The 12,939-nt window shown below is 41.7% G+C and overlaps 2 protein-coding genes across 3 annotated transcripts in view; one reads left to right on the top strand and one right to left on the bottom strand.

Annotated features, from left to right (window-relative positions):
- The window catches only part of LOC141905529 (adenylate cyclase type 9-like), a 44,356-nt gene extending 41,991 nt beyond the window's left edge, over nucleotides 1-2,365 (bottom strand). The window contains exons 1-2 of the mRNA XM_074794412.1: nucleotides 2,198-2,365; nucleotides 401-1,963 (exon numbers count right to left, since the gene is read on the bottom strand). Coding sequence (XP_074650513.1) covers nucleotides 401-1,898 — 1,498 coding nt within the window. The 5' untranslated portion in view covers nucleotides 1,899-1,963; nucleotides 2,198-2,365. The remainder of the gene's footprint in view (nucleotides 1-400; nucleotides 1,964-2,197) is intronic.
- Nucleotides 2,366-8,280: 5,915 nt separating this feature from the next.
- LOC141905533 (uncharacterized) lies at nucleotides 8,281-12,917 on the top strand. 2 transcript variants are annotated; one of them, XM_074794419.1, is made up of 10 exons: nucleotides 8,281-8,376; nucleotides 8,616-8,791; nucleotides 9,311-9,392; nucleotides 9,601-9,732; nucleotides 9,940-10,045; nucleotides 10,150-10,207; nucleotides 10,296-10,465; nucleotides 10,547-10,729; nucleotides 10,868-10,930; nucleotides 11,700-12,917. In XM_074794419.1, exons 2-10 carry the CDS (start codon nucleotides 8,655-8,657, stop codon nucleotides 12,677-12,679), a joined length of 1,911 nt encoding a protein of 636 aa, XP_074650520.1. In that variant the 5' UTR covers nucleotides 8,281-8,376; nucleotides 8,616-8,654; the 3' UTR covers nucleotides 12,680-12,917. The 2 variants fall into 2 exon arrangements, with proteins under 2 accessions (XP_074650520.1, XP_074650522.1); XM_074794421.1 differs by lacking the exon at nucleotides 10,868-10,930.
- Nucleotides 12,918-12,939: the final 22 nt, after the last annotated feature.

Here is a 12,939-nt window from a genome sequence, read left to right as displayed (position 1 = left end):
AACATACAGAACACCTAGGGCATATAAAACTAAGCATCGATTTACGTCAGGGGCCGATCTAAAGTCTGAGAGGGAGGGGTGCACCCCGAAAATAGGGCATACCATATTGATTAAAAGATATAAGATTCACAGGAAAGAAAGCTCATCACAGAATAATAACTCATTTCCGTTGAGAATGATTTAAAAATTTTTTCGGTGTCAATTTAATATTTTTCATCTTTTCGTAAATTTTCAGGCAACTTGACACTTTAAGGGGTGCGCGCCCCCGCACCCTCCCCTCGGATCCGGTCCTGTATATAAAATGAATAATTCATTATTCAATTATCGGCGTATAAATCGATGTTATTGCCGCGCGACCAATTACTATTTGTTAATTAGTGCATGCAGTACGTGTACTCACCATCGACCGGTTCGCCTTCTTCGAGTTCGTATTCATCGTCCAAGTATTCGAGGCTGAGTTCGGATACGTGTACGCGACCGGGTCGTCCGGTCGACTCCATCAGATTCGCGAACGTCACGTCGTTCGAGAAGACGTCGAACTTGAAACGCCGCGTGCCGACGATGCCGCACAACACCGTGCCGGTGTGCACGCCGACGCGCATGTTCACCTCCTCCTTGTTGTCCTCGTCGAACTGTTTAATCGCCTCGATCATCCCGCGGCCCATTTCGACGCAGCACTTGGCGTGGTCCGGTCGCGGTTCCGGGCAGCCCGACACGCAGTAGTAGCAATCGCCGAGCGTGCTGATCTTCTCGCAGCCGCTGGCCGTGCACAACTTGTCGAACCGTCCAAACAAATCGTTCAACAAACCGACCAGATGTTCGGCCGTTTTGTTCGAGCTCATTTTCGTGAAGCCGACGATATCGGCGAACAGGATGCTCACCTCGTTCATGCTGGACATCGTGAACGGACGGAAGCGTATCTGCGCTTTCTCCTTCGAGCCTTTCTTGCGATTGCGCAGACGCTTCGGCAGGATCGACTCGTCGTTGTCGCCGCGAGCTTTCTCGATGACGTCCTTCGCGACCGACGGCGGCATCAACGAGTAGATCATTTTGTCTTTGAGTTTTTTCTCGACGAGCAGATCGCGCCGTGCCATCACCGACTGCCCGACTTTCCAGAACGTGCTGCGTTGTCGCGCTTGTAAATTGATGAATATGTGTATGCCGATGATGTGAATGCAGATGTGCATCAGAATACGCCCGACGATCAGCTGCGATTCGTTCATACCGTGAGTAAAAATCGACAGTACCTCGAACCCGACCGAATAACAACCGCCGATGAGAACCGACAAAAACAACGGCATCGGAATCACCGTGTACATCATTATGATCAGGGCGATCGACCCCGTGAACGAGCCGACACCCGAAATATCGGGATCTTTAGAATGGAATGAACCCAACAATACGGCGCACAATAACAACGATATCATAATCGACACGATCAAATAAAACTTGCGGTAGTATTTCGTGTACGTGACGAGGAGTAAGACAACGGAAACGGCGAGCATAACGGCGGACGCGATCGTGAACAGTAACCAATTCGCTTCCGAGCCACACAGGGCGAAATACAAGCCCCAAGCGGCGCACGACGCGATGATGTAAAACATGGCGTATTGAAATCGTCGTCGCGTTTGCGGGAATATGCTGAGCAGGTGCTGCTTTTCGAGAACGCGAGAATCGAACTTCGGGTTCCACCAGCTTCCGGCTGCTCGTTCGAACAGCGTGATTTGATGGCGCTTCGAAACGGGAATCTGAGCGGCGTCCATATTGCTGCTGTCACCGACTGCCGAACCTTTCAAACGATTTTTAGCGGGAGATTTCGTTTCGACTTGTAGATTTTCCGAATCTCCGCCGTTGTTCGTGTATCTTACACCGACTACAGCACCGTCCTCTTCACCCATTTTCGATCGCTCTTTTCAAAGTCCTTACTCAAAGACAGCTTCTATACAACAATTACAACACTCTTCTGCAAAAAAAAGCGAAAAATAGATTTGTAGGTAATAGAGAAATTTTTGAAAAATCCAACGGTTTTCATAATGAGTCATTGGTAATTAAGGCTGATTAGTTTTTATTCATTACAAAAATTCTTTGAGAAATTTATTGGCTTCCGTAAATAGCAATTAAGGGTTATGTAGAATGTAGTGAGTTGCCACCCACCACAAGGAAATTTGATAAACAACATATTCACTTAGCAACTTACCCAGAATCTATTATTTGAGGAAAGAACATGACATCAAAATTATTCCTACCAATCAATGGCTGAAGTGTAAAAACTGACTAAACCGTAGAGTTGACATAGCGACTGTGTGCACTCTGGCGCTGACCGATCCTGATTAACAGTACCTGGAACGTCAGGCAGTACTGGCGCACGATTATACGACCTGTCGCCTACCGGTAGCGCAGCGAGCGAGCGACGTGACGCGCGCTGTTCAGACGATATACAAACTCCCGTCAAGTTTAACTCTTTAGACTGAACTTTTTTGCATGTAGAATTTTCTTTGAAAATACCGAATATATGTGTGCACCTATTCCCTTTAAGATACCGGCAAATTAGCGACAAAATCTTGCGTGATTCCAAGATGTGAATTTTTAACTAGGAACAACATGAATAAATTTTCATTGAATTTGACTTTAGTGGCAGCACTTCCTGGTTGTCACTAATATCTGTATACAGGTTTGGTAAACATTAAAAACCGGACGCAGATTTTTCCGAAGCGTGAACATTTTTTTCCTAGTATGAACATGCCTGGCTAATAGAGGCGTCCTATTTGAATGGATATTGGCCGTACAAACATCGATCATAATTTCGAGGTAGATTAAAGTGTGATTATGAAATGGCGAAATGATTCGTTAGTGTAGAACCTGTCTTTTTCTTGAATTCGCGACCCATTTGCCCACTTTATCAAAAACAGGTTCTATTTAACCACGCGTGTTTTACTCGTCTTTCTTCCTTTATTTGTAGACAGTGCTCTGAATAGATATATATCTAAAAACAAAATCAGATCCAGTAATCTTCACCCGGGTCAAATATTTCACCGACTACCTGCCATGCGTGTATTACGCGCCATACGAGCAGTTAACGTCAAACCGTTAATGAATATACACCGCGGGCGCCGCCGGAAATTTCGTGATCCGTTAAGTTAGAGAAATTCATAAAACCATGAAATAATTATTATTTCTGCCATAGAGACCATGGTTTGATAAGCCAACATCGATAACAGTATGAAAGAATTTAGTAACAGCGCACTGAGTTTTATATAGACTCGGATGCTGAGACCCGGTCGACGCGGTTGACGCGAAGCTACTACGAGAAAATTTCAGGTAAATAACGATACAGATATACTGGCTCTGATTTTAAACATAGCTTTTTCGGTTAAACAATATATTTCCATTAATTAAATGATAGAATTATGACATTTCAAACCCATTTTTACGAAATTATCAAGTCTATATGGATGAGAAACGTTAGAAATAATGTTGCTACATTTTTTTTTGTCGCGATCTGTCGTGGCTGTTCGTTTGTTTTAAGCAGAAAAAATACAGGAGGGGTAAAGATAAATGTGCATACATTATCACGTGTCCGCCAAGTTTTTCAATATCTATTGTCTGAGAATGGATATGACATCCCGGTATCAAAATAAATGCCCCTTCAAAAAAGTTTTTCGCTTCGGATACCTAATTCTACGCGGGTCTGTTTATTTCGCACGCGTTTATATCCGAGGCCGCATTATTCTAACAAATTCATTACATACGCGAAGGGCTCGTATTACTGCTAACACTTCTGTGTGTGACATGAAAAATGCATTACGAACCATGAAATTAAATTCATCAAAACAAAAGCGAAATCATCAGTTCACCGTCTGCTATTCATACAACTGCGGATGAGGCGCCGTCAGTGAGAATTTCGTTTGTTAATGAATTCTAAAACCTTACCCCAAACTGTCATCCAGCAGGCTATATATTCAAATCTAGATATAAATGCAATGCGATTATCTAATTTCCTAAAATTCACAAAATTAATCATCTTCACAGACGCTTTGGCGAAAACTTTGTCAATTTTATGATGAATTAAACGTCGATATTCTTCGAAATGTTTGTCAGCGAATTTTAAGACCTACAAAAGTTCCCATTGATTATCTAACATACAGACACGATAGAAACTAACGAGCTATTGTACGCAGCGAAGTACATGTGTCTATATAACGAGAGAAGAAATTTTCGAATAAATAATTTCATTAGAATAAACTTGTAAAATAAACGAGCTGGTCGAGCTCGCAGACGTGGAAATTATGTTCGAAATGGAAACAAATGTCTCTCTCTCTATATACATTTATATATGATTGAGGACATTTTAATGGCACGTATAAATGAAGAAATCGTATCCGTATATATTGTGTGTCGGTCTTCGGAGATCGCAATAAAATTAATTAGCTATGCAGTAGCACGGCGGTCTGTTGATTGATTGTTTTTCGGATCGAGTGTCTCAGTTCGTCTCGAGCGCGCTGATCGGTATAACTCATCTATACGTACGGTGCGCTCTTAATGAGATTCGATCCGAAAAGGCGTTAAACGCAATAGACGATTTTGACGAATAGTTAGAATAGTTGTCGAATTTTAGCACTGATAATGAAGGTAGGAAATATCTTTAGCAGGAATTTGTTTCTAGGTCGTTAGTTCAAAAAAGCGGTAGCCAGTGTTCGTAACATCCCAAACGATGTTTTATAAATGTAATGAATTTTGATTATTAAACTTTTAAGTATCGCACTATATACATAGACATAGTTTAGTACATGCACGTTTATTTTGACACCACGTTGGTGTATTTAAGTAGGGCGTATTCGCGTTCCAGACATCTAATAGAAAATGTTGAAAAATTCGATATAATCTATAGGTTCTACAGAAATCGTAGAAAAAGTCTTATACTTGGCTGTTCGTGATTTTTCTTAGACATTTTTCACGCTCTGTTCATCGGTTGAAATGTATCATCGCAAAGATCGCATCGGTACGTCTCAATGCGAGATGAATATGCTTTGAAAGTCCTTAAATAGGGTGTGGTGATTTATTTGTCAGAGATGCTACGAAAAAGAGGTGTCTGACACGATGACAAGATTGATGGTAACTGGGTCATTTGTGTGAATCTGGAAGGAGCATGCCCTACCATCTTACTCAGGCCTTTTTTAATTACTTGGAGTGCGGATTTTTCAAGAAAAAAATGGGAGGGTGAAGGTAAAAAATCAAAATAGATTTTAAAAAGGAGTGAAAATTGTGATGAATTTGATTCAAATGATGGGAGAAAATGAAAAAAATAACATTTTTGCAAATCACGAAAACATAATCACGATGAACATAACTTTTACAAGTTACTAGAAAAACAAGACGGACAAATCCAATTTTTTTTCATTGGGAAATTATGATGAGAACGCGAAGGGGTACTAAACATAAAGTTAATTTTGTTTCAGTATAATGATTTCTGCAGAATTCTAGGAGGCGGATCCAAGTAATCAAAAAGGATACCTTAAGAAGTGGAGGGTGAGACCTTAAGACGTGGAGGGTCCCGGTCGAAGCATTCGCGATCGGTTATTAATTTGTATAGTTATAAGTAGTCATTACGATGGTGTGACACGGTCTAAAACAATCTATTTGCGATATGCCCTGCACACAGCTGCGCATGCTGATCGAAAACTTCTGTTTCGACGTTTCCTTCTCAATGTACATAATCTGTCACGCTACGGTTTCGTACAACACACTAATGTAGAAATTTCAGTTAAATTACTATCAAAATGGCTTCACGTGAAGTGCGGTTATTATATGTAGAATATAAGAAACCCTTTTCATTTTCGTCAATTCGAGTTCGATGTAAGAGCGTACAAGGCAAGAGCAGTTAAAAATGGGAAATGTAAATGTATACGTGATTTGCTTATTTGTAAGTGGATTTAATTGATATATTCTGTATCCGGATCAACAACAAATTGCAAACTAATCCTTTCTCTATTCGTGTGAGCTTTAATTTGGTCGTTTTGCACTGGTGATTTTATTTGAGAGAACTATTAAAGTTGCTTCTTTGTTTGTATATATGTGAAAGGTCAATTAATGGGATTATGCTTAATTTTTGAAAATACTGATTTTCAATTTTTCAGTCGAAGAACCAAAGGTCAATTAATAGGATTATACCTTGGTTTTAAAAAATACTGATAATTCGATTTTCAATTTTTCAGTCGAAGAACCAAGGGTCAATTAATGAGATTATACCTTGGTTTTAAAAAATACCGCTAATTCGATCTTTTATTTTTTTCAGCTGAAGAATCGCTTCGGTAAACACTCGGAACAATGTTCAAGCTACCGCATCTGCGAAACAGCATTGTCTGCGATGCGAAGCTGTCGAAAAGTCTAGACAGTTCTTCATTTCGCAAAACTCTACACACCGACTTCTTGAAAAATATCGCCGATATACGCGAATGGGTGGAAGGTCCACCGGAGGAAGAATCTTCCGACGACGAAACCGAATATTCCAACGACTTTCGCAATCTGATCAAACGTTTCTCGAGAAAACGTACTTCGGTGGTGTCCGGAATCAGTCGCGTATCGAATCGATCTCGCTTTTCGACGCGAAGCATCGCTCAATCGAATCGCAGCGTTAGGATCCCTACGCAGAAATCGAGGAAAATGAAAGACCAGAAAAAGAAGAAAAACGTGCCGAAACAAAAATCGAAAAAAGACACGGCCGCGAAGGGCCAACAAAAGAAAGGTAAAGAAAAGATCAAGAACGGGACTAAATTACCGGAGTTAGTGAAAGGCGGGAAAACTCCGAGGGATGCAAAATGGACGGGTAAAGCGACACCGCTTTCGGATAGTTTAGGTGGCGACTCATCTGGGCGACAATCGCTTTTCCCGCAAGAGAAAATTCGGTACATGTTCCGATGGTCAGTAGCTGTAGATTTATTCAGAAAAAGATCTGATCCCGAATGGATGAGACACCCGACACGCCCGGACAGTAGCGATATCAGAGACCTGGTGATGGGTCTTCAGTTTTTCCAGTTAGACGGCTACGATGCCTCTAGTTCGCTGTGGGCTGAGCAGGAGGACGATCTCGCCTCTTTGATTGAATTCCCCGATATTAATCGCAGTCGTCTGTTTAACAGGTCTAGTAGCAGATTGTCGACTAGATCGCGATCCGGTACCGGGGCCGATTTGTTTCTAACACCTTCGCGTGCGAGTTCTCGAATCGATTTGACTTTCAACCCCGGCCGAGCCGGCGGCGATCGTTTTGATCGAAGGTCGATAGACTATCGTCTGGAGAAGCGTCGTTCGGTCGATACCGGTTCGGGTGATCGACCGCGCACCGGCAGGTTGCAGCTGATTCCAGAGAATGGCCGAACAATCAAAACACCGCTGCCACAAGTTCAGATTAATGAAACTTTATTGTGATCACTCATTTCTAATGAGAATTTAAATGATTATATTCAATTGCCGTGTTTAATACATAGTTAATCACATATACTTGTTTAAAATGATTCCCAAATATCTGCCGTTCAACATTTTGTTTGCCTTTTGTTGGAGTGAAACTTATTTGGTATTCAATGGGTCCAAATAAGATAGACTTATGAACCCAATTAGGGTTTGGATTGCATCAGAGCAGTTGCAATACCGCAAAGCTGACTGCGTTCATGCGAAAATGTCCATGTCTGTTACAACATGTCATGTGTCCTGTAAATATTGTTATCTAATTATCCTCTATTGACAGAGGAAATAAAGTTACTTTTCTGATGCACCCACGTAGTTTTTTTTTCACTGGTCTTCGTGGGTACTACGAGCAATTATCTTAATTATCTGCATTATCACATAATTGCTCGTAGGTGGGTAGAACCCCATCCAGACTTTTGCTATCAGAGCCAGAGTCGGCACTGCTTTTTACGGCCAAATGAACGACTGCGGTTTCTTTTTGCAGTGGCTATCTTGATTCAGGTTGAAGGTTGGGAAAGTTTGAGCACACTGAAAAAGCCATCAAGCGTGAATATCCAGACGATCGATTTCGAACCGGCTCGTAGAGAATTCCGTACTAAAATCAGCTTTCCTTACCTCCCGGCCGTATTTGAATAAAACAATGCAATTTTTGTAAGTCGATTTCGATCTGTGATTAGATTCTAAAACGTTTTTGGTTTCTCGACTATCAGCAACGGATCGGAAAACACCCAAAAATCCAGTCTTGTCTTCTGGTATATTCATACCTAGGAAAAAACTGCATATCGGTTTCTGCCGGTATACATTTTGCGTAACATCGGTTTCTGTTGATACATAGTGCGACCAAATCCTGAATGAAGAAATTACTCCAACATAACTACATTTGACGCTTTGTTTTATCGAAAAGAAGATCATTTCTAGGTAAATATTGATGACTAATATATATTATATTCATAGCTATCATCACTTTTCGGATGTTGCTCCGTTAAAGCTTCATGGAAGGGAATTACTGTTCACTTCCGTGTTGCCGGTAGTCTTTGCTCTATTCGCTTAGTTTAATTGCAATGATTATACGGATCCAGTATCAACCGACCAATATCACTAACACTTTTAACATCTTGATTGTTAATGAATGTCAACATTATTTTTCGATTCTTCAGATAGCGGTGAGCGAGCAAATTCTCTTAACAAGGTCGAAGATGCCGTGTTGGTATTACGAGAAGAAAGATCTGCGTTATACACCTTCGTATAAAGATAATATCGACCCAGAAACTGAGGCCAGGTATCGCAAAGAGGGAGCAAGATTTATCATCGACTGCGGAACAAAACTCGGGCTGTATCCTTTTCCAAAAGGCGAAGAACCAAATATCTAATAATCTTTTCTAATCGTTGTTCCTCTAAAGCCTAGCGCACATCGACACTGTGATTGGAGACAACTAGTTGCTACCGAACGATTACCCCGCGCACATCGAAATCTATACAACCGGTCAGTTGCAGCAACTGCATGGCGCGTGTCGATCGTCGAGATCCAGAGCGCGCACATCGACGGATATGACTGCGATTGAGTACAACCAGTTGCTCAAAAGTAGAACATGGGCAACTGGCTTGAACTGGAGATAGATCGACGTTTACCAATCGCAAGCTCGCTCACATCGACACGTTCAAGCAACTGATCGTATCCAGCCAGTTCCTCTCATGCGCCGAAAACTGCCTTGCAACTAGTTGTCTCCAATCGCAGTGTCGATGTGCGCTAGGCTTAAGTTTGATCTGTAAGGTCTTAGAAATTATCTACATTGCAAAATTTATGTCATTTGATATGAAATAAGTATTTTACTTCTTTAACTGAATGTCTCAGGAGGTACGATGCTTGTAGCACCGGAGTCGTCTATTTCCATAGGTTTTACATGTTCCATTCCTTCAAAAATTTCCACAGATACGTAAGTATTAGATATAAGCTCTTAGGCTTAACTCTAGTTTGGAATACCCAACCATTCTCATTGAGATCATGTTCGTATAGTACACATCAGGACCCAGTTCCACAGTTGTTAGTTAACTCTGAGTTAAAGTTAGTTCATCAAGAGTTGAATCTCAACTCGGAACTGTGGAACTGGACCCAGTGCATTACAGGTTACTTTGTATTTGTAGGTAACCGGAGCTTGCTGTCTATTTTTGGCCGGCAAAGTTGAAGAAACTCCCAAGAAATGTAAAGATATCATTAGGACAGCCAGCTCAATGCTGACTCGGGAACAGTTTGCTGTCTTCGGAAACGACCCAAAGGTAAATGATTATCTTTTTAGAATATAACAAATGTGTGCAGAATTTCGAACTTTCCAAGAATCATTTGTTAGGACATATGTATATCGACAGTTCCCTTTTCCTTCAAAAAGTGATTTTATCTCACTAAGGGAATTTTTCGAATTATTTATTTGGAAATTGTTGGTTTATTCATATTTCGAAGGAACATATTTTTGATTGTGCTTTTAGGAAGAAGTGATGACTTTGGAGAGAATTTTACTTCAAACTATCAAATTCGACTTGCAAGTCAGTCACCCATATCACTACCTCGTGAAATATGCCAAATTCATCAAAGGTTTGTGAATCGCTATTTTCTCTGCTTGCTCTTCACCTAAGAAAAAAAGACTCACTTCATATGAATATTCAGTATTTAAAGAATGCGTGTGTCCTTGCTTATAGGAGACAAGGAAAAGGTTAATAGTATGATTCAGATGGCTTGGACATTTATCAACGACAGGTAAAAACTCTTAAAAATTATGTATACTGATTCCCGCCCATACCACATCATTATCTGTTCATATTTTGTTTTCTTTGATATATTTCAGTATGTGTACGATGCTGAGTCTACAATGGGAACCGGATATTATCGGAGTTTCGTTGTTGTATTTGGCCAGTCGATTATCGAAGTTCGAAATAACTGATTGGTCCGGTAAAAAGCCCGGTGAGAAATGGTGGGAGTGCTTCGTGCCAGATTCCAGTAAAGAACTCTTAGAAGGTACATTTATTTGCTTAGTAATTCCACTGCCAAAAAAATTAGAAGATAGCAATTTGATGAGTTTGTCTTTGATATTTCTAGATGTCTGCCATCAAGTATTAGATCTATACACGAGCGACGCGCCGGCGTCTAAGCCTCGTACGGTATCGCCGCCTATCGCTCCCGTTCCACAACAGCAGCACTACCCCGGTCCTCCGTTACCCGACGATTCACACTCGCAGAATGGAACAAAACAATCTCGTCCTGCCACCCCTCAAGAACCAGGTATGTTCAGCTACGTTAGCACGTTTAAACTTAGATGATTAAATGGTATTTGATCGTATCTAATAGGAATAGGCATCACCTTTTCCCCATCCTTCGTTGAAAGTCAGAATTCTTTAATTTCATTAACTTCTATAACAGGTCCTCCTCCTGCAAAGGTCCCTAAACCAGAGCCTCCGAGTCAACCACCTCCCCCTCCAGCAGGTATTAATTATATGTGTCTATGTTGTAGCTTTGATTTTTCCCTACCCACATTTGAGTTCTATCTCGACTATTCTATTGTGTATCTCATTAGGCTTCTATTAATTAATTTACTTCTATACGAATGTACTCTTTGTATTGTATTGAAAAGAATGTTATGGGTGTGATATGGTGTATATGCATGGTTACATTCATCCTTGCTTGCCAGGGTTTGATTGCCTCCCGCCAAAGCTCACACCAGCACAAACCTTGGCCGCAGACCCTTGCCAATGATTACTTTGGCCGACAGGTTGCTGCTCAGTGGCCACCAGACTCTGTATTAAGCCAGTCAATTCGCTTTATCAATGCAATGCATCTGATGGGCTAGATATATATAGACTGGTAGCCACTGAGTGGCAACCAGTCCGCCGTGATTTCTTGGGCGGTGTAATAGACCAATGAAGGAACTGCGGCCAGAGTTTGCGTTGATGTGAGAGGCAATCAAACCCTGGCAAGCGAGGATGGGTTAGATTAGATTTTTACCTCATTGCTCGGTTTCAGGCTTTCCACGTTACGTTAGTGTATTGTAGATCATGTATAGTTGTTTGTATTTGCTTATTTATTAAGGCACTGCTATATGTACCGGTACTTAGAGGAATTTCGCAATTGCTCTGCTTCAATACGTTTTACCTGCACAAATTTCTCTTTTTGCTTCGATATAAAAAAATATGCACGCGCAAAACAATCAGTATTGATAATATTGATAACCCGATTGTGTTATCTGCTTTTACAGAAAAGAAGTTGCCTCCGATGCCAGCACCTCTACCGCATGTAGTTCAGCCACCACTACCGCCTTCAACTCAGCCTGGTTTAGACGTTACCGGTTATCAACTGAAGAAACCAGAGACTTTTTCCTCGCAAAATCCTTACATTTCAACTCAGATGTATTCGAACTCGTTCATGTCGACGGAAGGTGCTCAATCTATTCAGACGTTAATCAGTTCCAATAAGCAGCAGCCTCCCCCAGCTGTTCCTCCTACTAGCGCATTTACCGGACAGCAACCCGCGCCTGTTCAACAATACAGTCAACCGGCAGCTGGTTTCCAGCCGACTAGTACCGCGCAGCCCGGATACACTCAACAGCAGGGATATCCACCACCTGGATACACGCAGCAAGCCGGATACCAATATCCTCAACAACAGTCTCAATATCCGGCGCAGACACAAGGGCATTATAACTATCCGCCTGGATATCAGCAACAAACTGGTCAATATCCGACCGGATCTCAACAACAGTATCCGGCACCGCCCCCTCCGAATGCTGGAAAAAATCCCGCTTACCCGTCTAGTCAACCGCCGCCTAATTACAAACCGCCACCACCCAATCATCATCAAGCTGTACCATTCTCCGGTAATCAGCAACCGTACCCGGTCGGTCAGTCATATCCGCCGCCATCGAATCAACAACCACCGCAACAATACCCCGGTGGACCGCGACCTAGCTTCCCCGGCAACCAACAGCCTTATCCACCTCCTCCGAATTCACAACCGGGCGGAGGATATCCAACTAATAGAGGTCAACACGTTCCTAATCAGCCGCCACCTCCGTTCCAACAATACGGAAATAATCCTCAGCCGTACGGACAATATCAAAATCAATACAGCGGCGGTCGCGGCGGTTATCAGGGGCAGCAGGGTTATAAACCACCGGCACCCCAATCCGGAGGTCCGCCTCCTCGAATGTCTGGCCGTCATCCACCACCGAGACGATAAATCCTATCAGTCGGTCGTTCAAAATATAACATCCCAAATTATCGATTGACTTTGTAAGTAGTGTAAGGAAATCTTGTGATAAATGATATTACCGTAAATAAAGAGCTCGGGAAATAAGATTTGTATCTGTGTAAATAATTAGAGCTCATTATTCACGAATCATGTTACATGTATCGTATCTCGTACTATTGTGTCAATGCAGGTTCGTTTTTATACGGAATCTGCATATTGCGTTTATGGAATACTAAACTATTGTAAAA

Source organism: Tubulanus polymorphus, chromosome 5 (assembly GCF_964204645.1).
Source record: "Tubulanus polymorphus chromosome 5, tnTubPoly1.2, whole genome shotgun sequence".
Classification (NCBI taxonomy): Eukaryota; Metazoa; Nemertea; class Palaeonemertea; order Tubulaniformes; family Tubulanidae; genus Tubulanus; species Tubulanus polymorphus.
The sequence above is the reverse complement of the archived record's forward strand: the minus strand, read 5'-3'. Positions and strand labels throughout refer to the sequence as shown.

Excerpts from the sequence above, each read along its gene's own strand:
- LOC141905533 (XM_074794419.1), top strand. The coding sequence starts at position 8,655 with ATGCCGTGTTGGTATTACGAGAAGAAAGATCTGCGTTATACACCTTCG. Across the intron at positions 9,393-9,600 it reads TCAAAAATTTCCACAGATAC|GTAACCGGAGCTTGCTGTCT; the intron begins GTAAGTATTAGA and ends TTGTATTTGTAG. Across the intron at positions 10,046-10,149 it reads ATATGCCAAATTCATCAAAG|GAGACAAGGAAAAGGTTAAT; the intron begins GTTTGTGAATCG and ends CCTTGCTTATAG.